The sequence below is a fragment of the Ambystoma mexicanum genome, chromosome 11 (genome assembly GCF_040938575.1).
Source record: "Ambystoma mexicanum isolate Mex_15411 chromosome 11, UKY_AmexF1_1, whole genome shotgun sequence".
In the NCBI taxonomy this organism is placed as follows: Eukaryota; Metazoa; Chordata; class Amphibia; order Caudata; family Ambystomatidae; genus Ambystoma; species Ambystoma mexicanum.
In genome coordinates, this window is record NC_090934.1 from 202,087,310 (window position 1) to 202,114,750 (window position 27,441).

General features: G+C 42.2%; 1 protein-coding gene across 2 annotated transcripts in view; it reads right to left on the reverse strand.

The window, feature by feature from the left end:
- LOC138503246 (pancreatic secretory granule membrane major glycoprotein GP2-like) overlaps window positions 1-27,441 on the reverse strand; it is a 248,801-nt gene that overhangs the window by 149,980 nt on the left and 71,380 nt on the right. For both annotated transcript variants that reach the window (XM_069622840.1, XM_069622839.1), the window contains exons 2-4: window positions 14,510-14,641; window positions 10,087-10,179; window positions 7,457-7,662 (exon numbers count right to left, since the gene is read on the reverse strand). In XM_069622840.1, coding sequence (XP_069478941.1) covers window positions 7,457-7,662; window positions 10,087-10,179; window positions 14,510-14,558 — 348 coding nt within the window. In that variant the 5' untranslated portion in view covers window positions 14,559-14,641. The remainder of the gene's footprint in view (window positions 1-7,456; window positions 7,663-10,086; window positions 10,180-14,509; window positions 14,642-27,441) is intronic.

Sequence of the window (27,441 nt, forward strand, 5' to 3'; positions counted from 1 at the left end):
GAGCCCAGTACTGGGAGTCCAAGCAGCAGGACACATTATTCCCGACAAGGGGGCGATTCCCGAGAGGACGCGGCCAGAGTTTCACCCCAGGTGAGAGAAACAGATTATCCTCCAGTAGGGGAAGAACACAGCTTTTTGGGGAAAACTGGTGCAAGCTCTCCAGCGATGCATGGGTCTTGCAAACTGTCAGAGGTCTGCAGATATAGTTTATACAGGATCCAGTTCAAGAGACCAGGCCCAGAGAGGTAGATCTGGCGCAAGCAGAGCGAGAGAGCTTACACCGCGAGCTCCGACAACTAGAGTTGAAGGGAGCCATAGAGAGGTGCAGATCTACCCCGAGATTCATGCGCTCCATGTTTCTGGTGCACAGGAAAGAGAAGGTGCGACCACTCATAAACCTGAGGGAACTGAACGGCTGGGTCGTATACCATCATTTCAAGATGGAAGGCATATACCAGCTAATACACACCTTGAGAGAAAGGGACTAGCTGACAAGAATAGACTTGAAGCATGGTTACCTTACAGTGCCAGTGCAGGCAGAGTTCATGGACTTCCTAGCATTCTGCTGGAGCGGCCAACTGTGGTGTTTCATTACAATGCCCTTCAGGCTAGCCTCGGCGCCCTGTGATTTTACAAAGATGATGAAGCCAGTAGCAGAAGCGATCCGGGAGAAAGGGATCCGGATGATCATATACCTGGACGACCTACTGCTCCTAGCGGACGATCGGCAAATGCTAGCCTACCAGACTGCATGCGTCCAGAATCTCCTGTCTTCGCTGGGATTCCTAGTAAACAGGGAGAAATCAGAGACCACGCCAGTGCAAAGGACAGACTACCTGGGTTTCGTGTTAGACACCAGGAAAGTGACATTAGAGTCGCCCCAGAAGATCAAGTACATCAAGTAAGAGATCAGGTACTGCCTGGGCAAGCAGGTGACATCAATCAGGAGGCTAGCAAGGATAGTGGGGATGCTGGCAGCATCGAGTCAAGCTATATTCCCAGGGCCCCTCAACTATCAAGCCCTACAGAGGATAAAAATCAGACACCTACACCATAGTTTGAGATATCACCAGATGGTACCCCTGAACTTAGATTCTATCACAGAACTAGAGTGGTGGTTGAAGAATATGGGCACCTGGAATGGTTGTGCCATATTCAGAGACCAACAGGACCTAGTGATAAAATCGGATGCAAGCCGAGTGGGTTGGGGAGCGAGATGCAGATCCATGGAGACCGGAGGGAAGTGGAGTGGGGAAGAGCTCTGTCTTATTTATTTATTTATTTATTTATTTATTTATTTATTTATTTATTTGGATTTTTAAAGCACGCACCAGCCCAGGGGCATCGTGACGCTGTTACAGGTTAACATAAAGCTGGTTACAGAGAAAGCATAGTGGTTGCAAAGGCATATATAATACAGGGCAGAAAAGGTTACTTATATTGGCATTACAGACTTAATCATTGCAGTACAATTTCGGTATTCATGGGTTATGTGAATAGTGAGGTTTTAAGGGATTTTCGAAAGAAGTATAGTGAAGGTTCTGCTCTAAGAGAGTTGGGCAGGGCGTTCCAAAGTTTAGGTGCTATGTGAGGGAAGCCAATGCCGCCGGCTTTGGCTCTTCTTATAGTGGGGATTTGTAGCTGGTTAGCAAGGTGGCTTCTTTTGGGGCAGAGGGAGGATTTCTTAGTTTCAGATAAGTAGGATGGTGCAGTGCAATTGATGCAAGTGGTCTTCACATAAACTGCCTGGAGCTGCTAGCAGGCTCCTTCGCCATCAAGGCATTTACAAAAGGGAGAGTGAGCTCATGTGTTCTTCTCAAAATTGACAATATATCGCCAGTCCGGTACATTAACCACTTAGGTGGAACAAAATCCAAATTGCTAGCAGAACTGGTAAAGACTTCTGTTTGTTTTATTCACTTTTTATGCGCGCCAGACCCTGGGGTAGCAGGGCGCAGCGATAAGAAAATGCGAAGCTTACATGGTTACAATAATGGCCTGAAATCACAAATAATTACATAATGTACAATGTACAAGGAATGGTCAAATTGGATTTGCATAAAATATACAGTGGAGATAGATGCAAATGATTACAGTGGGATGTAGATGACAGTTCAGCTGAGGTCAGTAGAGGTTAGGAGCTGAATAACATTTTTTCTGAAACAGAGGTAGGGCAAATCCACTCTTAAGTCTTGTGGCACTGAATTCCAGGTTTTTGCAGCCTTTACAGGGAAGCTATTTGCTCCGATCGTGGTGAGTCTGAAGTTAGGTATTGTCAAGCAGTTGGCATTGAAAGCTCTGGTCGGTCTGATAGATGTTCGCCTATGAAATTTGTCAATCAAGTATCTAGGGGCGGAGTTGTTAAAGGCTTTGTGGGTCAGAGATTGCATCTTGAGTTGGATTTTATTGTCAGTGGTCAGCCATTTGTGATGGCGTCTAGCGGAGGAGATATGGGTTCTTTTATTTATACCTAGTGCTGCTCTCAGGGCATTATTTTGTAATATTTGTAATCTTTGAATTATTGTTTTATTAGCTCCTGAATATAGTGCATTGCAGTAATCAGTTCTGGAGAGTATTAAGGCTCTGGCCAAGATTAAGCAGCTATTATTGGAAAGGAATGGTTTACCAGCTCTTATCAATTTGCAGGTGTAAGCCGTGGAGGAGGCCAAGGTTTTTACCTGTTTATCAAGTGATAAGGTGGAATCAAGATAGAATGCAAGGGTTTTTACATCCTTGGATACTTGGATGATATTCCCGTCTATATTGAAGGAGGAGAATTCCTGGCCTAGTTTTTTGATATTGGCTTGGGAGCCCAGGATTATCAACTCAGTCTTATCATCGTTCAGACAGAAGCCATGAGTAGCCATCCATGCCTGGATGATAAAATATACTTTGTTCACCAATTCCGTGTCCTTTTCATGATCCCCAGAAAGCGGGAGGAGGATCTGTGTATCATCTGCATAGTTAGTGTAGGTGATACCGAGATGGTCCAGATCATCAAACAGGGGCTCGGTGAAGATGTTGTATAGAGTTGGGGAGACACAAGAGCCCTGGGGGACACCACATGAGATGGGGGTGGGATCTGCCACTGCTGAGGGAGAGAAGACTCTCATGGTTCTTTCACTCAAGAATGACTCAATCCATTTAATGGCTTCCGGGGAAAAGTGGGCGGCAGAATCCAGATGACTACAAAGGACTTTATGATCCACTAAATGGAAGGCGGCTGAGAGGTCCAGGAGTAGCAGGAGTACTGTCCTACCTTTGTCCCTCAGCTCATCGATTTGGGATTTCAAATCAATTAGGGCAGTTTCTGTTCCACGTAACGGACGGAAGCCCGATTGTCTCACTCCTAAAAGGTTATGTAGTTCAAGATGTTTTTGAATTTTGTTATATGCAGCTATGTCAAGTATCTTGAGAAGAAACGGTACTGTAGTGATGGGGCGGTAATTAGTAGGGATGAGGGGGTCTAAGGTTTGCTTTTTAAGGAGGGGGAGCACCCAGGACTGTTTAAGGTTGGCCGGGATGGTGCCTGAGGCAAAGGAGGAGTTAATCAATATGGTGATAAAGGGAGATAGTTCTCTGGCAGCGTCCTTTATTAGTTGCGCTGGGCAGATGTCACCTGTACAATTGCAAGGTTTAAGTGAAAGGATAATTTTTTCTACTTCCAAGGTAGTCATTTTGGAGAAGTGGAAGGACTTGCCATGCACCAATAAATTATTGGTGTGAGGCATTTTAGGCGAGTCCTGAATTTTAAGCGTTTCTTTTTTTTGCTGAATTTTATTTTGGAGTGTGATAATTTTATTTGCTAGGGCTAGTTGAATATCTGTGCACCAGGATTTATCCTTGGTGCAGGTATCCTGTGTGGCGATAGGGGACTCGAGTTCCTTTAGGATGGAAAAGAGCTCTCTCATGCTAGAATTAGATTTGGCTATTCGATCGTCATACGAGTTGCATTTTGCCTGGCAAACTTCTTTTTTGTATAACGAGGAGAGAGAGGTTAATTTGGCTTTGTTGTCAACTGAAGGGCAGAGCCTCCAAGTGGTTTCGCTTTTTCTTTTCAGGATACGTAGGTCTCTTAGCTGTGGTGTAAACCATTTGTTTAGTGTAAACTTAGCTGTCTCTTAGCTGTGGTGTAAACCATTTGTTCCGGATGCAGCTGCAGCTTTTCTACCTGTAGTCTCCGGTCCGCGTCCTCCGAGTCCCGGCACCAATGAAGGAAAAGCCACCCAGTGGTAGCTTTTGTTTACTACAGCTGGCTGGCTTTTCCTTCATTAGTGCCGCAAAAGCAAAAGCCAGCACAGGCGGGCATCCATTCACAAAATGGATGCGCCCATGTGCTTGCTTTTGCACATGTTTGAGCTTGGATTGCTCAAAATTTTACATAGGGACATCGAAAAAAAAATGCCAATCTTTTTTTTTTTTATATTGCCTATCTATTTTTGAAATAAAAAATGTTGGGCGAACCATTCCTTTAAGTGTGGTTTCCAACACTGATGGAGATGACAGCGAACGTCCAGTGGATGCTCCTAGGAGGGGAACACTTGCTCACGGACCCAGCTGGGTCATTTTACCCTCTGAGAGTGAGGGGGACTCTCCCGTTGATAGAGTGCAGGATATCAGGAGACGCTGGGTACTGCCAGGCATTTGGGCGCAAGCTGCTGAGCTCATAGCGGACTCCTGGGCTCCATCCACTAGGAGGAGCTATGACGCGGCTTGGGCCAAGTGGTCGAGCTGGTGAGAGGGAGACATTTTCATCCCGTTTCAGCGCCTAAAGTGGTGATCCTAAACTTTCTAGAGCATCTCTTACAAGATCGGAAAGCCTACAGGACGATCAGAGTTTACAGGTCGGCCATATTAGCAGGGCACCTGCCGGTTGAGGGTGCGTCAGCAGTAGAGCATCCGCCAGTGACTAGGCTCATAAAAGGAGGCAGACACAAGGCACCTCCGGAGCCGAGATACAGGCAACTATGGGATGTGACAGTAGTGCTGCGGTTACTAGCTAGCAGGCCGTCAGACAGATAATGGTCGCTGAAGCAGTTATTAAGCAAGTTAGCAATGCTTCTATGTCTAGTGTCCTGTAAACGAGTAGCAGATGTTAAAGCCCTAGAGGTACACAGGAAGTCTTTTGGCCCCGAAGGGGTGACCTTCTCAATAGCAAGGAGAACTAAAACAGGGTCCACTTCAGTGCATTACCCCTATTCCCCTAATAACACTAAATGGTGTGTAGCCAGATGCATTAAAGAATACGAGAGCAGAACAGCAGAGTGCAGAGCGCCATGTATTACGCAGTTACTGATAGCATGTAGGAAGCCATCCCAAGCGGTAGTGACTGCCACCATAGCTAGGTTGGTGCGCGAGGTGATGGAATTAGCAGGCATCAATCTAAGGGAGAGGAGCTATGCCGTCCAAAGCGTTTACAGCAGGAGTAACTCTGCAAGATATCAGGCAAACAGCAGACTGGCCAGCGATTCTACTTGTAAAGAGTTTTACTTTAAGCCAATTGAAGGGGTGGCAACAGCTGTTTTAGGGAAGCTTTGAACAAGCAAAATGCTTGCCTACAGTCAGGACATAGAATGAAGATTACCCCCTGCTGATTGCGCAGGGAGTCTTGATTCTATTAAAGACTAGGAGGCGACCATTAATTTCCCACCCTGTATGTACTGTGCAGATTTAACAATGTTATGTAGGCTGAGAGACAGTACAAGGACTCCACCCTGATATTGTCTATTTATATGATCCCTAGGGGAAGACCAGAAGAATAATTGAGCGCAAATGTCCATAGGCAGCGAGGCCTAGAAGGAATGGAGTGCCGTACCCGCCGAGGAGAGGATCGGAGTGGGCACCAGTTGATATGTTTCACCCCGTTGGATGGTCATAGTTGTGCAGGCTTACAGGATGTAGTTCAGAGCATAAAAGAAGAGGAGGAGTCCAGGAACAGGAAGTAGATTATAGGCTTGACTGACACTATGAGGACTACAAGGGTAGTGGGACTTGTAGTTTTTGGAAAGAAAAGAAGAGGAGATGAGGGAGACGCCTTTTCAGTTTTCTCATGTTGTGCTGTTGAAACTGCTGAAGCGCAATAAAAGAAGTTGAAGCATAATACTCGCCTCGTAGTGTTTAATAGAATCAATACTCCCTGCTCAATAAGCAGGGGCAATCGTCATTCTATCTGCTTTAAGAGGATTTGTTTTTCAAATGAGAGTTGCTGTGCCTCTCTGACTGAAGAGCTATATTTGGCAGATTGCCAGTGTGTGCGCCAGGCTTTTGGCAGGTGTGACTGCAGAGGACAAATGGACTTCTATGAAGCAGATAATGTGCCATCAAGTTTCTTTTTTTATTGAATCATTTGCTGTTTGTATTTTTGCCCATCTGTTCAAGCCATTAACGTACCAGCTTCCTATTATTGTTATTCTGTATATATATTGTTTCAATATACCTATTCATATTCTATATTTATCTTTAGTTTATTTTTCCTAACTTGCATCTTTTTGTCACCTTTCTTCCCTTCCTTGTGGACACCAAAACGCCCACACCCGTCCTTCCTCCCACGACTATATCCTCCCCAACATTGCCACACCCTATGCCCCAAGAAACACTGGCCTTCAAATCATGCTCTCAAAAGAGCTCCTTTGGGGATCATGATCCGAGTGCCTAAGAAAAAGTAAATTATAATGGCGATTAGTGAAGGTGAGAAAAACGAAGGAAGAGAAAATCAAGCTTCTTCCAAAAGCTTCATCTCCTTGGGTCCTTGCTCCTACATTTTCTTCCTCCACTTTTTCAGTTCTTTGATGAAATGGTCAAAGTTATTAATTAATTACTTTTATGTTTGTAATTTCTAAATTATATTACAGAAGAAGGCGTTGTAATAGAGAACTACATTAATGCTGTCTTTATTCGTTCTCCTTTCCTTCCCTCTTGCCATTTCCCTGTTTGTGTCAGATCTGTCATATTTCTGCAAGGAAACACCTCCCTTAATATCAATACTATTTTAGGTTGTTTCTCTTTAATTTAGGCTGGCGTTTGTAAGCCTTGCAATGTCTAGATTCTTTGTACCAGTGGTTTGATTAAAACAGTTTTTTGCCTTTTAAAAGTGTAAATATTATTATGTGTCAAATTATTGTTATGAACATTATTGTGAAACAATATTTTTCAGGAGAGATTTTCATGGATTACACTCTACATTTAGCAACCAATTCTAATGCATGGATTTCTTTCCCTCCATTACACACCCTATCTTTTTTTTCATTCACTCCTTTCTCTCATCGATTCCTTGCTCTCTCGGAACTTCCTTCTCCTACACCTTTTAATTTCTTTCCTTTGCACGTTTCTCTGTCGCTCACTCTCATATATGCTTTTCACCAATCGGTTGCATCAGACTCTCTAAAGTTCACTCCATTTTTGTCTTTCAACCTGGCAATTCCCTTTACGCCCTTGCCTGTAGACTTCACATTCTCACCAATACAAGGTTCCCACATGTATAGTTGGTAGACGCTGTGTTGACTAGGATGACCGACTTGTTGCCCACGATCGCGGAGACTCCTTTGCACTTGGGGTCCAAGTAGTGAGGGCTGCTAGAGTTGTACAAGTCCTTCTCAAGTTGGCACCTGCTCAGGACCACTTGCATGGCATCAGGTAAGCAGTTGAGCTCCAGGGTGAAACCCCCTGTAGGGGAGACAAAGGAAAGTTAGAAAGGAAGAAGATTGCATGCACCTAATCATTGAAGACACTGACGTTGAAGTGTGAAACCCAAAGTTCCAATCCTGCTATGCCACCCACGAGTCACTTTGAGTCTTCAGCTAGCTCCACTCAATTCTCTCTACTTCACACATCATTGTGAAAGTTTTAAAAGCAATAAGTATCAGCATCTGGCACAATTTGAATGTAGACATTAAAGCCATGAAGCAAAAACAATACATCTATTTTATTCAGACTTGTTAATGCAGTTAAGAGTGGTCTTTTTGAGTAAAGTGATCACTGCGGAGGATGAGGACAGAAGCTACTCAAAATATATAACGAAAAACATAGAGCACTCAAATGTTTGACTGATGAATACAAAGATGTAATGCATTCCAAAATACAGAAAGAACAAAAAAACTGAATATAAAAATAAGGATTTAGAGGCTGGATCAGAGGCATGGAAAGAATGGTGATGCAGCCAGGAAATATTTTGGGGTATGGGAATCGGGTGATACCCATTTCCCTCATAACTGTTTAAGGTAGTTGGTTTAAAAATGTCTCATAAATGGGAAGCGATCACACCTCAGGGGTCAAGTAAGCGATTATGCATTAAACACATTAAATCAACATTTCATTTTCAAACCAATTTTGACATTTTATTGTAATTATAATGTAATTGATAACAATTGTATCATTTGAATCTTTTGTTTTTTTCATCAAAGGTTTCTACTATCGTATCCGTTTATTTTCAAGATCTTCGCCTAGAGCCGATTTCCTCAGAATAACCCTTATAAAAAGGACTCCGGCAGGAAAATGGCTCCTTCGTTTGCACCAGTGTTTCAAAATGGCATAAACTGAAGACTGTACTTTCAGATAGACCTAGTATGGTGCAAGCTATGATAAGAAAAGGGTAATGGTTATCCTTATGGCTCTCTGGAGGTTTGGAAAATAGATCACAAGGCTTTACTTATCTTAATAACCCAGGCTTTTTGAAATCTGGTTTGAGGTTCCACTGAACTTTGTTTCAACTCTTTCAGCCTATACCTCCAGCGCTCTTGTAACTACACAATGCATGGACACCAAAACTACACTGGCAATACATCTACCAAATAACTGTAAGGCCGATAACACTTCCCAGCCTGCACTGCCCTACACTTCCTATTGGACTGTACAACTTTCCGTGTCCTACTTCTAAGACTATTCCTTCACACTGACCACCATTCTCTTGTGAAATTAATCGGATCAGTGTAGCCCCAAAACACCAGACTATCCATATAACACTTATTTGGGGAAGGATACAGGTTTCATGGTATTTTTAGTTTCAGCACTTCCATCTGATCTTTGTCATGTTAATTTTGTCATTCTAGCTTTATTTATACACATCAAGTCCTTTGTGGGGTGGTAACAGTAAAAATTGGTGGTATTATACCACTTTTGAAAAAAATACCACCCAATTGGTATTGCAAGTGTTATTTACTGCATGGTGTAAATAGAAAGCACTGTTTGTGGTAAATATGCCTTATTTGCCTCATATAATACTTTGGATTATTTGCTGTTCCTTCCATGTACCCCAATCACTAAGTGTTGTTGTATGTGATAACAAGTCATTATTGGGTGGAATTTTAAAAATCAGATACATTTAGTCACATATTTTTTACCAGAACCACCATACTTCTTATCTTGCCATGTATTTCAAAGCAAAATGTATTTAATTAAATGAAAAACACACGCAAGGACATAAAATACACAAATTAGGCGAAATTCTTGCAGATTAAGTGTGCCTCTGTTTTTACCTTAAAAACCAATGGCAGTTCCTGTGCTTCCTACTGACCCGAGACACATCTTGGCAGCACTTTATTCACGTGAGAAGCACATGTATACCTTTCCTATTCCTAACAAGCAAGTACAGATAGAAAACAGATTCACATTTGAATGCCCGGCATGTCGAGACTTCCGATGTTGTTAGGAATTAGGTGGTGGTCAGATATACTTCCTTTTCTGCAATGGACCATGTAGAAGGACTACACTGGACAGCTTTTGGTGGGGGTGGGGCAGCGGTTCTATGTCATTATACTATTAAATCACGGCACCATTAAGCCCAGATCCAAGTGGCTGAGTACTTCTTCTACTTCTGTTATCAAAGTGGATCTGATATAAGCATTTAATTTCTCCATTTCGCTTGTGATTACTTTTCTTATGCTCATATGTTCTCAAGTTGTTCTAATTTTCTCGGTTCAATCGAACTCGAGATTTTGGAATCTGTGTTTTTGCTGCATGCCCGTATTAACCTTGGTTTCAAGCCTATAATGCAATCTCATTCTTACCATCTTTTTATCTGTTTTGCTTTATTACATTATAACAGTGTGGGAACGAGTAGCATTGTTGTGATATTTGTGATGTGCACAATACCTGAAGTTTTGTATTTGGTCAGGTCACAGTTGCAGGTCAGAGTGTCAGGATTGCAGACCTCATCAGAGGCACAGGAAGGGCAGCTGGTGGCAGCTGGGAGGGCAGAGGAAAAAACTATATTAGGTTTAACCACTCATACAGAACGTCAGTCAAACAAAATCGCTGCAAAGCTAGGAAAATCTACCCAGCATTGCTGATATAACAGATACATGAATGTGTGGGGGAACAGAATAGTCTCTACGCCCATCTCTCTCATATACCTCCAGATAGAGTGGGAAAACAGAGCGAGACAACTCTGTCATATACCTGCAGATAGAGTGGGAGAGACAGAGCGAGAGATGGACCTAGATAGAAATATCAATTTCAATTACAAGGTCTACTGTGTAGTGGAATGATACAATGTGGCCTTGCATTTAACTTTCAAACAGGATGTAGCATCCACTGGATGACAGACTTCCAGTCCTCAATCTATTTGTTGTTACTTTGTAAAATGTGCCGCAGAGTGGCAAAGATTCATTCTAAAATGGCTCCCCACAGGAATAGATTTGAATGTTGATTTTGGGAGCCAATCTTCATGAACACATGTGATTTCATGCTATGATTCATGTGATTAATTCAATGTTTTGAATGGAATGTAATGCCTGAAAACACTAAATAAACTATTAATTGGCTAGCCACAGACGTGTACCATGAAAAAACAATCAAACACAATTCTGTAATTATTATTTGAGTCATATTTTAAATTAAGTTCAATGATTTGGGAGGGTCAATTTATATGACTGCATTATTTTAAGTATTTGTCAAAAATAATTTATTGACATAAATTCATCAGTATCAATTTCATCTTAACAGTTTCATGAGTTGCATCATTTGGCTTTAATAAAATAAAAATCAAGGCTCCGTGCAAAAGACTATTAACAAAAGAGCATAAAAGCCATGAACATACTTGAGACTATTGTAAGGCTGTGGAAGAAGGAGATTGACACGTAGGTGTTATGATTGTTGGCAGAGACTTTTATTAAACAATAAAGGTTGTAGAAATACCTTTCTGGCTCTAATAATAAGAGGGGTTTCCCTGCCTTGAAATGATATTCTATGGGATTTGTCAGGATAGTCAAAATAAACAAGTCCACTGTTGGGTCCAAAATTCCTATTTCCAGCCCTCACACTTGGAATTGAAACTAATGTGAAAAGGGGATTTTCTTTAGTCTAAAAGTTCTGTTCCACTCCCAAAAACAAAGTTCAAAAATGTTGCAACAAATAAAATCCAAAAAGGAAGGACAACCTTACTCCCAGGTTGTCGTGCCCTCTGAATGTTCATTGTAGGTCTTTTCGTCTTTTTTTCTCCTTGGTTTACCAGCACACCTGGTACTCTATCCTGCCAGGTATGAAGAGGGCTTTGCTCTCTCTTCATATGTGAGTGAGTCTTAGGCGTTGCTTTCTCTGCATTTTCCAATTGCATTTTCTTGATGGATTACTACTGCTTTTCTGGTTACAGCCAACCTGGTATACCCTCCTGACAGGTGCTGAATATATGAAGATTGCTTTGGCTCTTTCATCATGTGGGTGCAAATCCGAGACTCACATTGGCTTTAAATGTGATCTTCTTGGTTTGCTTCTACTACTACTACTACTTCTTCTTTGGTCACAGCCAACCTGGGGTACTCTCCTGCTAGGTACTGTAGGCATGAAGATTGCTTTGGCACTCTCTTCATGTGGTAAGGTCTTTCTGTTTTGCTTCTACTACTACAGTGACTATGAAGATTGGTGTGAATGCTGTGGCTCAATATATGGGTGTGGATCCCAGACTCACTTTCATGATTCTGCCTTCTCCTAGCCTTCCTACCAACCGTCCCGGTCTCCCCAACCTCTCTGGAGAGCTTACTGATGTGTTTTAGTCACAGGTGCTTTGGGCTTCCCTGGCTTCCCATTGCGGCTTCTGGCAACACTGCGCTGACTCCCGGCCTCTGAGCTGCACGTCTCAGCTTCCCCGCACACTCCAGGCTTTCTGACTGGATGGGAACTCAGGCTTTCTGCCTCTCGAGGAAGTGTTGTCTGCGGCCGAGCTGCTTGGGACACCGTTCTCAGTGCTCTCAGCTTCCCATCTTGTCCACAGCTGTCATCTTTCAAATCTCCTGCTTCCTCCAGGGAGGGCCTCTCCCTTTTGGCAGTCCTCCATCCCTTTTTATTAGACGAACGGCATTAGCCATTCTATGGCATCTAGTCTGCGCACCTTGGTTCTGCAGCACCTGTCATGTGGATCCATGTCTCTTCCTTGCCTGAGTAGCGAGGTCTTCATTCCTCATTAGGTTGTCGTTGCTCTTCCTGTCCCAGTATTTCATTGGGAAGTGACATTGTCTACTCTGCAGACATAAATGGAAGTGTGTAGGGTTATGTCTTGTGCAGGATAACAGGGTGAGGGAGGTTGGGGTGTAGGGGAGAAATACTCGGTATCTTCCAAGGTGTCGTCCCTGGTTCCATAGGGGTTTCCCCCCAATGAGATTCACCAGTTGAGCACCACCCGCAGGGGAACAATCGGGTAGAGGCCTCGCCTCCCTGGCCTCACGGGGAGGGGCTCCCCCTACAGAAGCAGTGACGACATCCTGGGATTCACTGCACTAGTCAGGACTTAAAAAGCAACATTTCATATTGGAAGTAAGGCTTTCATTTACTGGTTTTGCAGAGGGGGGTAAGTTCTTCTATTATGGAGTAAGTTCTCCGCCGCAGACATACACATAATCCTGACTTCGAAGGTTTCAGGACAAAGCATGTATGAATTGGTAACCGAGAGTAGCAGATTCTAATCCTCAAACCTGCTCTCTGCCAGAGTGCAAAACATTTACAACCACCTTCTCTGGCCAAATCAAAGTGATGAGGGGACCATTGTGACGCAAAGGGAGAGATGATGCAGTGAAAGAAAGCTGAAGCAAAATCGCCTATATTTTTAAAAGGAATTAAAAGCAATGCATCTACAAATATTAAGGCTATATGTCAAGTCACCCGAACGTTTTTATTTCATACTTATAAAGTCTGACTTTCCAAAACCACAGTAACACAGTTTTCAGTAACGAATAGCAATGACCAGAAATGACGATTTTATATGAGGAAAGATTTCTCTAAAAGGTACACAAAAAAGAGCAACCCGATTGTTCCAAATAGAGAGCTGATGAGATGGGAGATGAGCACAAGACAACATCTAAATGGGGATGTAGGTGCAACTAGAACCGCGTAGCTATTATTAAGATCCGTTATCTAACAAGTTCTTGCGAAGATTTTTAAGAATCTGCACCAATAAACATATGAACTAGTTGCAAAAACTATGCACAATTGCACATTCCCTGGTGCAGAGTTTTTGTAATATGGCCCCTGGCCACCTCACGATCAATGCTGCAGATGGGGCCTGCGTCTTCTACTCACTTCCCCACACTTCTAACCTCCCCTGAGTCCCACTGTCGCACACTCTGTAGATGAACAGAACACACATACAGGTACGTCAGGTTTCCATTACAGCAAAGTGACTTTAGCATTTACAGGTCTGCACACTTTCATTATTATAGAGTCAGATTCAGCCAGGTGAATCCTTTCTTCACCCTTGCGACCAAAACAATGGCTCTTTGAAAATATGTCATGCCAAACCTGAGCTCCTGTGCATGACCAAGGCTGAGAGGGGCACTCCATAAGGAGACCTCCCTGAAACTGTTGCTCAGAGATGTTTGTTTGTTTATTGATTTGTAGTGCGCCCCGAACCCGTAGGTAACTGGGCGCAACGAGTACAAGAATACTTAAAGCTTAGGTTACACAATGAGATAGATACAGTAGGGCGTCAGGAAATATACAAAGACAGATAGCTGTTCCCACGGGAAGTCTGTCACAAGGCGAACTACTTGGAACTTTGCAGCAACTTTTAGGGATTTTCCAACTGATCTGGGCTGCCCTGAAGCAGAACACAAGCCACACTCCAGAACACAAGGCTGGTCACAACACCAACCAAATTGAACCCAATATCATAAGGGTCACAGTGGTGAATTGATCCAGCATTCAAGTTCATAAGTAGTGGTTCTGCAACCTATTCAGCTGCATTCTTCGCAACGAGTCTGCAGCCCACCATGGCACTGATCGTCCGGAACATTCCAGACGAGCAAGAAGAGCCCCCCAGAGCAGCTGAGATGTATAGATCCTAGGGAAGATCTTCAAAACCAAGACAGGACCGTACCAAGATGGAGTAACAAACACAATGAAATTCTGATTGGTTGTTTTCTAGGTTATTCCCTCAATAACTGCAAACCCAACACTCCTATCCTCCTACAGCCTGACCTGTTCTTCTTCAATAGGCAGAGAGCAGCTGTGCTGTGGAACAAAGACAATACGTGAGTGTACACATGTAATACAATGTGTTGCCAATGGTCACCTATTGTCAATTTACCAGTTTGCCAAGACCACCAGATCACGCCCAGCAGGAGCAGAATCTTCATGATTAAGTGTTCTGCGTCCCTTGGCACCCTGCATGCATAGTCACGACAGAAGGCACATGTGAGCGATCCGTCCAGAAGGTTCTCTGCAGAGACAGAAAGAGAAGAAACAGGGTAAGACCTAGCAGCTTATCACACAACTCTTCACACAGCGTTGTCTCCATGGCAAGATGGGAGCTGCACTCAGGGCACAGGGTGCTGGGCATGAACATGGTGCGGACTTGGCCTGGTCTTGAAGATCACTGGCTAGAAACCTAATAGGACAGATATGTTCTCTCAAAATACAGAACCTACAGGATAAAGCATTGCTTCTGCATGCAGGACACCCCTGTCTTATTCAATAAGATTATATATTTTTAAAGAGGGTCCCACAGAAAGAAATACCACTCAGCACACACAGTCTGCGTACATTAGAACAGAGATGTTTTTTTAAGGAAACAGACAATGTGTGCGCATTGTTTTGAGATGGCTGAGGCAAGAGCGTCTTGTTTTCCCAGGTCCAAAACATCGCTAGACAATATTTACCGGATTTTGGATCCAGGGAAATACGCCCATTTCCTGCTCTGGCCATGAAGAAGTATTAGTAGCATCTGCACAGTGGTGTACGTAGGTCATGATCCGGACCAAACATAGGGGCTCATTACGCATTTTCCGGTATTCCGGCAGTAAATCCGCCGGAAAACCAGCAAATGTAATTACCAATACTAACACTTGGTCAGGCAGTATTCCCACTCAAGGTATTATCTCCAGCGGTAATAATTGCAGATTACAAGTGGTGGTTTGGCAGTGTAAATACCCATTTTATGAAGTCCATAGAACTCCATTGGGAATTTTTGCCAGGATTAGGATTACCTCAGGTGGTATTACCGAATGGCAATAACACAGATTTTTGGAGGTAAAGTGGAGGCGTTATCGATAACTCCTCCACTGCACCTCCAAAATTCAGTAGTATTACCATCCAGAAATACCCCCAGAGGTAATACCGGCAAACTTGTAGTTCAGCGGTGTAGGAAGAATGGAAAATATATTTCAAAGCTCTTTTGAGGACCACCAACTATACAGGCACATGGAATACTGGTACGATACTGTCATGGCAGGGGGTGTACAAGTATTGAGTACCATTTAAATGTTTTGATTAGGTCCATTAATCATCTTCTACTTTTTTGTTTGGGCTATTTGGTGTCACTTGCGACACCTACAAGATGAAACGAATGCATTGAACTACAGATATTGAGGAATGGCATATGAGGGGGACATTCTTCACCACCAATAGTGTTACTAACCCCTATGGCCATTCCCACCAGGTTCCTGCTCCTCCCCACCCATAACCCTTCCTCATGGGAACAATTTGAGCTCATGTTAATCAAGACTTACCATCAAACGTTGCACTCGAAGTGCCCACCTGCGTCTTCTGAAATCAGTCTTCTGAGAGTTAAGGACTTATTTGGGGTTGTAAACCCGCTACTGATGTAACATACATGCCTTAACCAGGTCTGTATTCAGTCACTTGACTTATACCCACTCAGTGAGCTTGTGCTTCACTGAAGTCATGTTAAAAACAAGCATTGGCAAAGCCAACGGTTTCAGCATATGTATAAGTTTTAGGCATTTGCCAGGAACTGTTACTAGATGCCCAGGTACTCGCCCCATCCTGCACCTGCTGCCATCAGTGGCCAGTTAATACCACTAAGGCCTTGCCCATGGCCACACAAGAGCCCAAACTGTTGGCATTGCCAATGCTTGTTTTTCTTTGTTATAGGGTCAGTGCAGGGAGGGAGAGGTGAGACTTTGCATAGTTACCCATCGCTGAGCATTCCCCATGCAAGTTTCTGTATCCTAACCCCCTGGGTATAATCGTTCTTCATGTCCTTACATCTATGACCAACATTTGCAGCATGCTGCAGTCTCTGGCTACTTGAGAGATCAGGAGATGGAGGGGTGTGTGCCATGACGGGTGGGCATGCCTTGTGCTGGAAATGGGAATGCTTTGAAGGAATGACCTCGTTCTGGCGGCAGGGCTGGGAGGGGGTGGGCGTCATGGCAGGAAAGTGATAGGCTCAGCAAACTAATTTATTAACACGTTCCCACAAAGCAGCATACTGTAACTCATTACATTATTTTGATCACTTTAAAGTGTAAAATGGACATGTCATAGTGTAACTTCAGTACACAGCTACCCTTCTCCTTCTAGCTTATTCTAGGGAAAACAATCTTGAGGATGCATATTGAGTACAGATAAATGTGGCAAATGTTATGTTCTTATGTACATTACAGTTCATGTCTGCCCACAGCTGCTTTCTGTCATACCACTGAGTTTTTCTGGGATAACCCACAACATTGTCCCCGGCTCAGCACATTATTAAAGCCTACAATAACCAAATAAATGTGTCAATTTTGGAAGCTTTGTTAACAAAATGAGTTGGCTTATCGCTCCAAGATTACCAGTCTGGTGCACTCCTATTTTACTTTTTGGGAATAAATAAACTCATATATGGGTTCTTGGCTGCTTTGCATAATATTAAAGAGCTTTTTAGGTAATAACATTGACCAAAGATCTTTTCACAATATGTCTGGGAAAAAACGGTTGTGCATGACTGAATCACAGACTGGATAATGCACCTCAACCCCCCCCCCCCCAACAGTAAAGTGTTTGTAAGTGTTTGTAACATGAACCATTTCTACTCATTCGGACAAACTCAGGTTTTGGATGAGAATAAAGTAGCTAAAACATCCATCCCTCCATTGGCGTTTTAGGGCTGTCCTGTTCAGGTACATGAGAGGTTTGTTTCACACTGGCTAGTGGGAATGTTTCGGAACCAGAACTCTTGAAGTTATATATTTATCTTTTTGGTTGTTGGAGTTGTTGTTGACTTTGCGCCACCTATGGTTTATTTTTTAATCCCAATGTTGATTTCACATATATTCAAAACACATAAACAGTATTAGATTTGTTGTATATTTTTATTTGGTAGATAGCTTTCTAATTTACAAATTGCGATGTCCAAATAAGCAGTATATCATTCCTCGGATTTTGCTTTTTAATGTTCAAATTAAAGAAATCTTATTTTAGTAGAGTCTTATTTTAGTAGAGTCTTAACTTGTCAGACTTATAGTTGTAGCCTTTGTTTTTGGTCTAAATTTTTGTGCCTCGTGCCATTTAAGTGGATAATTTTTGTTGGATTGAGTTTCCAAATTCAAATTGGTCTGAGACCTCTAGGTACTCATCCTCTCATCCTCATAAAGCTTGGACTTAAAGTGTATTAAGTGTTGCTGCACTTCTGAATGTTATTGTAGGGGTACTGTCCAAAAATGTTGATACGGTTTGATCAAGAAGTAGAATTGCTAATGTTTTTTTCATTATTCTTCTGAGTCAATAGTGATCAGAACTACAGGTTGTGACCAGTCTTGTTTTTCTTTCAATATCAAGTGTCAAAGGTGTTTTTTCTTAGTCAATGAGCAACTCAGCTATGTTTTTCGAAGCAGCTCTTTTTTTCACTTTCTAGGGTGGTGAATTTATATAGCCTCTAGATTTGAATTTTGCAATACTTGTGTTGAGATATTTCTCACATTCCGTGGCCTTGCTACAATTCCTCTTTATCCTGACGAACTCCCCATAGGGAATATTGTTAATTGTGTCCCCAGGGTGATTACTCCAGTCATGTAGTGTGCTGTTGGTTTATGAAAAAGTGTATTGCAAATATTGTTTTGCACATAAATTTCCAAGTCTAGAAAATTGATGCTGGAAATGCTTTCTATCATTTTCAGTTTAATGTTATATTGATTCTAGTTTAAATAATCAATACATTTGAGCAGCGAGTTAAGATCTCCATTCCATATTACCAGGATATCGTCGATGTAACAACCTTAGTATATGATGTTGCCTCTTTCCGGAAAAGACACTATGTGTCCTGGCATATTCTAACTCTTAATATACTATGAAAAGATTGGCATATTTGGTGCATATTTTGCACCCATTGTTGTGCCCTGTTCTTGTCTGTAGATCGGGTTGTTAAAGCAAAAGATATTGTGCTTTAAAAGGAATTTTAGCATTTCAATGATCATTTTATTTGGTTCCAAATTGGATATGGATCTGAATTTCAAAATATATTCAACTGTTTTTATTCTTGGTCATGTTTTATGAAGGTGTACCGTGCATTTACATCCATAGTTACTAGTCTGTTGTCTTTTTGCCAAATGATAGATCCGATCTGCTGGATCACATGTTTGTGTCTTTGATGTATGAAGCAAGATTTTATACCAGGGGGTTCAGATATGTATCTATGTACTCTGATATTCCTTCCGTAATCTATCCAATCCTGTTTATAATTGGTCCAAAGGTTGTACATTTGTAGAATGTTTGTGTGGATTTTAGGCAGAAAGTAAATAGTTGCCATTGTCCGGTGTTGTACATTCATGTATTGATATTCATCATCATTTAACAGTCCAATATCATGCCAGTTTTTCCTGAGCTTTTGCCATTCATCTTTGATGTGTATCACCAGATTTGATTTTAACTTTTTGTAACAGTCTTTGTGATTGTAGTGATACACGAAATTGCAACCTTGCCAATCAGGGCTTTAGATGACAGCATTAGCCGCTGAAAGCCAATAGTGTATTCAAAGTATGTGCTAAAAATGCTGACAGTAGTCTGTTGTAGCACTTCCATTATGCAGTAGTGAGCTACAAGGAATATGATAGACAGGCAGGGAGGGCCCCCAGCTATGTAGCTAATAGGTTTTTGGAGTGTTTGGAACATCATGGCACCTATATAGCGCTTAGATAGCCAGTCTTAAGCGCTATAAACACTAAGCTATGAGTGCATGCCTTTTAGAGCTTGCAGATGGGGTTAATACATCCCTGCTTCCCTTAGAATATTCAGCCTCACTAACGTTGGCCCTGGCTCCAAGCTAATCTTCCTTTTCTCTGGGAAGGTACTGATAAGACATTCCTCAGCCAGCGCAGATGGGAACAAGGGAGGGGGTAGGAGCGAGCAGGGAGCATCTCAGAGAGAGCTGGGTTTTTTCCATGAGCCAGTTGCACAGGGAAAGTTCTGGAACTGTGCGTCATGGTGACTGACAGCAAGAAGTTATAAAATATCCATGCACACATGGATCAGGGGGAGATCGCCTGTGGACTTGATTCGTGCAGAAACAGGTGCCCGGCATTGGCTCATACGGTGTCCTTCAGCATTGTCCTCTGAGCGGGGCTTGTTTACAGCTAGCTTATGAGGGCCCAAGGTCTCCCCAGTGCTGCTTAAAGGGACGTAAGACTGTGTTTCTCTATGTTTCTCTATATTTCTCTATGTTTCTCTATGTTTATCTAAGTTCCATGTTTCACTATATTTTGCATTGCTCTAAGTGTTATGCTTTCTAATATACTGTAACTTGAATCCCAAATGTATATGAAATTCACTGCTTAGAATAAATATGCTAATAACACTTTGAGGGTGTCATTTGTCACTTGCATGAGATCACTGCTCAGCACAATAGAACCTGTATTTTGGGCTGAATTGGGTATTTTTGCTCTCAAAGGGCTGGCCCCGAGGAAGATTTTGCCCAATATCAAGACATTTGGTGGCAGCGGTGGGATTGTGAAGAGCAGTGCCATGCTGACATGACAAATGGTGTGAGAGAACACAGTGTAGAGTGGGGAGCAGGCTGTCGCATTTCCTTGATGGTCTCACTGCAGCTCTGAGACTTCAAAAGGCAGCAATGTTGTGTCGGCTTGCCGTGGCCGATAGCTTGTGTGGTTAAGACTCATTGCATGGGATTGGTGCCAGGGAGTACAAGGCAATAAACAAGCGGGAAATGGCTTTGTTTAAAGCACTCCGATGAATGGTTAAGAAAGATGTATGCTCAATTAGAAAAAGAATTTTATCATGTGGTTTCCCAAGTTTAAAGTTGTAATTTGGAATGCATAATGAGACGGAGTTCTCATCTCTATTCTGTCATGAGGGCAGAAAAAAAAAATAATAATAATAATTGCAGGGATTTGACATGCAAATTGTGAATAGTGATTTAACCATTGACTCAGCCCCAGTGTGCTAGCGAGTGGGGGCTGTAATGTTCGGAGGCGAAGGTTCGTCTTTTTTGATATATGCTTTTGAAGGGTTGGCATTCCTGAATAATGAGGAAGGGGAATGAGCCATGCTTAGGAGAATGAGTAACATCTGTGCTGAGAGCCTAAAGAGTTTTTTCTTTCTTTTGGCAACTGTAAAATTCCATGTGCTAATGGTGGCAAATTCTGTTTAAAGGAAACACACTAAAATGGTTATATTGCATTTTAGGCTGTGCCATGCTTTTATTGGGTGAGAGACTCACTTAAAAGGAAAGTGAGTGAATGTTATTTGGATTTTCGATTTTTGTGTACTGATTTGAAATTGCAGAACCAGCTTGCAATGGTTGGGGGGAAAAAACAATTTATATTTTTCTAAATTGCCCCTGGAGTATTTTTGACTGTCCCCATGCTATGCCATGGATTTGTGCTGTTGCCTCAAAAGTGATGTATGCTTTGAAAATAGTGACCTGTTGACTGTGATACATGGGGAAAAATGTTGTTGACACATTAAACAGCCCACAAGCAATAGAGTGTGGGTTGTTCTTGCAGAAAAAAAAAACGTGCAGGGAGCTGCACTAAATATGGCATTTTTATTTTTTAAATGCACTGAACTGAGTGGTTATAGTTTGGCAATGGTACAACAGAATGAAACATCTGTGTGTGATAAGATAGCACAAAGATTTAATGGGTTGTGAGTTCTCTTGAAAGATCGCACATTACAAGAAAAAAAAGACGCTTTGACATTTTGCAAAATTACATGGAGTAGAAAAGGACAAGAAAAGTGCCGCTTTTGAAAACAAGAGTCTTGCTGTGTGTGCAGAGCTTGTGCCTTGAAGCTGTCTTGGGCGAGGTGCGTGAAGGCAAACAAAAGCAGAAACAGTACAAGAAAGAGTTAATCTGGATGAATTGTCTGAAACGAGTGAAGCCGCCACAGTATAAGAGTTATAGGCAAAAGAGATAAGCTGCGTGCTAATGGCGCTGCCAGGTGCACACGAAAGATAAACATGCCTGCATTCCTGAGGAAGGGGGAGCAAAAACAGAGAGCTGTTCAAAAAGTAAAGAATTTGCCTAGTAAACTGTGGTACGGAGCAAAGGCTTCATGCAGGATGGCAGACGGGCACATCACATCTGAACATTTACCTATGCATCTGTGAATGGGCCAAGAAAAGACAGCTGCCCATTCCAACAGATATTACTGTGCAAACCGCATTCCCATGTGATGTGATGTGAAGTGAAGTAAAGCGCTATTGCTGTGCAAGCTGCATTCCAATGCTCCATGTGATGTGAACTGAAGTAAAGCGCTGTGCACTGGAGAAGAAACCTCTAGGCGCTTTGAGAAGAGAAAATACACATCTGGCAAACTGCAAGCTACATTGCCAGGGGATGGAGTAACTGACAAAGACATTATGGCCTTCCAGATGGAAGCAAAACTGACAAAAGTGCTTAGCCGTTTTGCAAGAGACAACATGCAGAGCGGGGCTTTGAAGTAAAACATGAATACTGCACATTAGCCATGATCCAGAAGCCACACGGCTTAGTGCAAGAATGAATGATTTGTTGAAGCAACAAAAGAAACTGACTCAGACTATCGCACTCAAAGGAGTGGTTCAAAAACAGCAAACGCCCTTTGAAAAAAAAATGATGACAAGTGAAAAAACCAGAGGCTTGAAAAGACACTGCTAAGAAAAGAAAGATAAATACTGAAAGACTTTACCTTTGAAAAATGGAGCGATGCCAGCAGGGCAACCTAAACCAAGATCATGGGACACTGGAAGCAAGTTGGCGCCTGGCATTGGTGATCGCTTTGGTGAAAAAGAAAAGCATTGTGCGACCTGGGTACTTACTATATGGCTTTGTAAAAGCACAGATCAGTCTGAGGTACCATTGACCAGCTATGATTGCATTGCACAAATGAGTTTGTGATTAGGCAATTACACCCCGTATGGTTGAGTGTAAATAAGCCCCCAGAAACATGCAGAAAGGTGATAAATAATTGCAGTAGCAATGACAAAGTGTGTAGTTACCTGATGAGACTTTTTGAAGATGGGGGTGGTATTATGGGAAGGGGTGGATAACGCTGATATTGAAGTTTTGATGACATCCTAACATTTCTGTTTGTATTTTGCCTAGGCAAAGCACGACAAGACATTTCATAATATAGGAAGATAATGTGCAGTTTGTGGGTGACACTGATCAAAGAAGGGTCAGACGCATTCTCAGAGAAAGCGAGCCACTGCGAACTGAACTGGCACGGTGCAGACTTGGCTAATTATCAAGTATTTGATGCTACACATTTAAATGACATGTTTTGCCCTTTCTTGTTTAAAGGACTATGGACAATGAATTATGGACTGTAACATCAGGCACCACATACAGCTGTGTGACACAGCAATTGAATGCTAACACATTGAAAAATGGTTTTTAAATGCACTGTTGAGATGAATCTGAAAAAACCAAATGGTTTTACTCTTCCAACTGAATGGCTTTAACCAGAGATGTTTTGTTTTTTGAAAAAAAAAAAATATTCTACATTGCACGTAGGCAGGAGAATGATTTATGAACTGTTGGGGCAGCAGAATTATGCAAGCAGGAGCGTAATTTATTTTGAGATAAGATGGGTGCGCACATCAAAGTCACCTGTGCGTAGGTTAAGATTCTTAATTGAAGTAATGCTGCCAAGTGTATGAGCTATAATTTGAAATGGTAATCTTTGAAACACTGGATACTTTTACAGCCAGCTTAAGGCAGGTAAATGAAACCATGACTGACTTGATGTTTGATTTTATGACACAGAGTGTGACACGGTTTTTTGTTAAACCAACCAGTTTCATGTTTTTGTGGGGACAGCTGTCTCCAGCACACTAATGCAAAGAGTCACCTTTTGATTGTAAACATTTGGAATAATTCTTTGGAAAAGCGCTGCAAATGAGTATCCACATGGAATTGCTAGAGTACTGGCCTGGCACATTGTCAGGCATCTTTTGTCACTGAATGGATACCATTTGTTTAATTTGTCTAATGTGATGTTTTTCTGACCAAGAACTGCAGCGAGTGTTCTCGCCAAGATTTAATGAACTATAACTTGACTAAATGAATTTTTTCCATGGTGTGATGAAACAGCCACTGCCGGATAGTAGTATGGTGTTTGTGGCTAAAGTTAATATTGTATATGGTAGATATCCCACTTGAAGAAGGGTATTCTCCAAGTCACAGAAGGTAGACACTGTGAACCTGTTAGATTTTCCAGTAGTAAGACAACATGTAAATTGTAGACTGGTAATGCACACCTTCATTATTACAGTGCTACACTTAGACATAGATTTATCATGAGGCAATGTTTCCTTAGTACTACCAAGCTGCTACAAATGGAGTCCATTTCTATGGCCCATCACTAGAGTGCGCGTAGCTAGGGAGCTAGATTCATTAATTGCAGGAGCTTTATATGCTTGTGACATAGAAACTGTGCACAATAAGCTAGCCACTATGGGTTCTGATGCCAGCTCTGCTATAGAACTTCTGGCCTAGTGGGGCCCATTGATATGCCCAGCACTGCTACAAGTATTGACAGCCAATTGAAGATAACAGAATTTTAGACATGAAGACATTTTTGTCTGCCATAGGGCAGGTCAACAAGACTGCTAAATACACACAATGCATTGTATGGCAAACATTGTTAAATCAGCAGGTGTTGGCTTTTTACTGGGTGGGGGCGACCATCCTCCACACACTGGCACGCAGAGCTACAGTTACCAGCATACATATGGATTGAATTGCTTGCTTTTGATTGCATGAATAACACATGCCATGCTTTGATGTAAATTAGTAGAATTGTTTTTATTTAGACAACCTGGTGCCCATGGGTTCACCTTGTTCACGAAATTAGATGGTTTCTGGTTGGGTTCCACCTACCTGGGGGAAGTGTCTAGTCACACAGCCCATAGTCACGCTTGAATGCCCTGGGATCAGGGGGAGGGTAGGCCCTTAGGGTGAAAGGCTGCCAGGTTTTAGAATTGGTAACCATACATAAATGCAATAGTGCATTGTAGATTAGACTACACTGGATTGCCTTGACATTTTAACTGCATGCTGCTTTTTAACTGACAATCAGTTATACAAAATTGATTTAGGTATTTTTGTGTAGGCCAGGTTTTGGCTAGAGTAAATGTCCATGTTCACTTGGCGTAGGTATTTTTGTGTAGGCCAGGTTCTGGCAAGGGTATATGTCACTGTTCACTTTGTGTACATTTTTGTTTAGGTAGTGTTTTACCTTGCATGCCACGCTAACTAACCGCTAGAAGATAGTTTGCTTAAACCTCTTGCAAAGCCCCTAGGTCTTTATCACTGCACTAAATACTATGTTGATAGGTATTAGTCAGCATTTGTCGCACAAACGTTGAATAGGGGTGGAATGTAGTGATACACGAAATTGCAACCTTGCCAATCAGGGCTTTAGATGACAGCATTAGCCGCTGAAAGCCAATAGTGTATTCAAAGTATGTGCTAAAAATGCTGACAGTAGTCTGTTGTAGCACTTCCATTATGCAGTAGTGAGCTACATATGATAGACAGGCAGGGAGGGCCCCCAGCTATGTAGCTAATAGGTTTTTGGAGTGTTTGGAACATCATGGCACCTATATAGCGCTTAGATAGCCAGTCTTAAGCGCTATAAACACTAAGCTATGAGTGCATGCCTTTTAGAGCTTGCAGATGGGGTTAATACATCCCTGCTTCCCTTAGAATATTCAGCCTCACTAACGTTGGCCCTGGCTCCAAGCTAATCTTCCTTTTCTCTGGGAAGGTACTGATAAGACATTCCTCAGCCAGCGCAGATGGGAACAAGGGAGGGGGTAGGAGCGAGCAGGGAGCATCTCAGAGAGAGCTGGGTTTTTTCCATGAGCCAGTTGCACAGGGAAAGTTCTGGAACTGTGCGTCATGGTGACTGACAGCAAGAAGTTATAAAATATCCATGCACACATGGATCAGGGGGAGATCGCCTGTGGACTTGATTCGTGCAGAAACAGGTGCCCGGCATTGGCTCATACGGTGTCCTTCAGCATTGTCCTCTGAGCGGGGCTTGTTTACAGCTAGCTTATGAGGGCCCAAGGTCTCCCCAGTGCTGCTTAAAGGGACGTAAGACTGTGTTTCTCTATGTTTCTCTATATTTCTCTATGTTTCTCTATGTTTATCTAAGTTCCATGTTTCACTATATTTTGCATTGCTCTAAGTGTTATGCTTTCTAATATACTGTAACTTGAATCCCAAATGTATATGAAATTCACTGCTTAGAATAAATATGCTAATAACACTTTGAGGGTGTCATTTGTCACTTGCATGAGATCACTGCTCAGCACAATAGAACCTGTATTTTGGGCTGAATTGGGTATTTTTGCTCTCAAAGGGCTGGCCCCGAGGAAGATTTTGCCCAATATCAAGACAGTGATTTAAGTCTTTATTTACCTCTCCAATGTAGTCTGCTTTATTCATTAGGACTATTTTGCCTCCTTAATCTGCACATTTCGTGATGATAGTCTTATTTTCACTTAATTCTTCCAAACCTTTTCTTTTTGCAGTTGGGAGGCTTTGTTTGGTTTTTCTTTAAATATTGCTAATATTGCTAATATTAAAAGCAAAATCAGGGGAATGATATACTGCTCATTTGGACATCACAATTTGTAAATTAGAAAGCAAAAGTACCAAATAAAGAATACAACAAATTGTGTACTGTTTATGTGTTTTAAATATATGTGGAATCAACAAAGGGATTAAAAAAAATAATAAACTTTAGGTGCCAATCTGTCTTAATCGTGGTAACATTTTAAAGATATTCCATCAACTTCCCTCGCTCGCACTCATCTCTAGTTACGACATGGATAGGATTTTTTTCCCCATTCATGATCGGGTAGATGTGAGTAATATCATTCTTAAATCAAGAGTGGTTCTGGACTTGATCATGGGGCATAGGGAAGGGTTAAAGCAACTTGGTTTTGAAGCAATTCTACTGGCATCCACTCAGTTTTCCACTAATACCGGAGGGGGTGCAGAATATAGGGGCAATCTCACTATGGTATATCATCCGGAAAGAACTCCACAGCCCCAACGGAGGCAATTTATGCCCAAATCAAATGGAAACTTTCAAAACTGGGCACAGGTTACCGCAGGTTTGTGGAACTGAGTTCCTTTCGACTCTTCCAGAACTCTCTCCAAAGGCTCTTCCCGTGAATAGTTTTCCGTTTCTATCTTGGAATTCCAGAGGTAATTCTCATCTCTTCACGAATTTGGATACTGTAACTCTGATTAGGGCGTCGCATTGTTTTTTTCTGCAAGAAACCTGGATGCTCTCAACTCCCGTTCTAGATGGGTTTGATACCTTTTCTCAAAACGCTAAACCCAGTTTAGGAGGGAGGCCTTCGGGGCGTCCTCTTATAGGAATTAGAACTTCTTTTGGTTTTAGGACTAAGGAGCTTTTGGATACGCCTTTTGGCATCTTGGCCCTGGAGGTGCCCTCTCATGATTTTACGGTTATTTTACTTCTGGTTAATGTATATTGGCACAAGGGAATCTCTGCTCTTGAGCCGTTTTTGCAAAGCGTAACGGACATGCTTCTTTCTTGGAGATCTTTGTACCCTAGAGGTAAATTGATTTTGGCAGGTGATCTCAACTCTGATTGCTCTATCTCTTCTGAATCCAAATATGATGACTTGGGACTGGCTATGGAGGATGATTCTCGCCTAGGCCTGAAATTCGTACGGGGGCGTCGTTGGAATTTCGCCCTGGATTCAGTTGGTCTTACTTGTCTTAATGGCTACTATGACGCCATTAATTTGCCTTG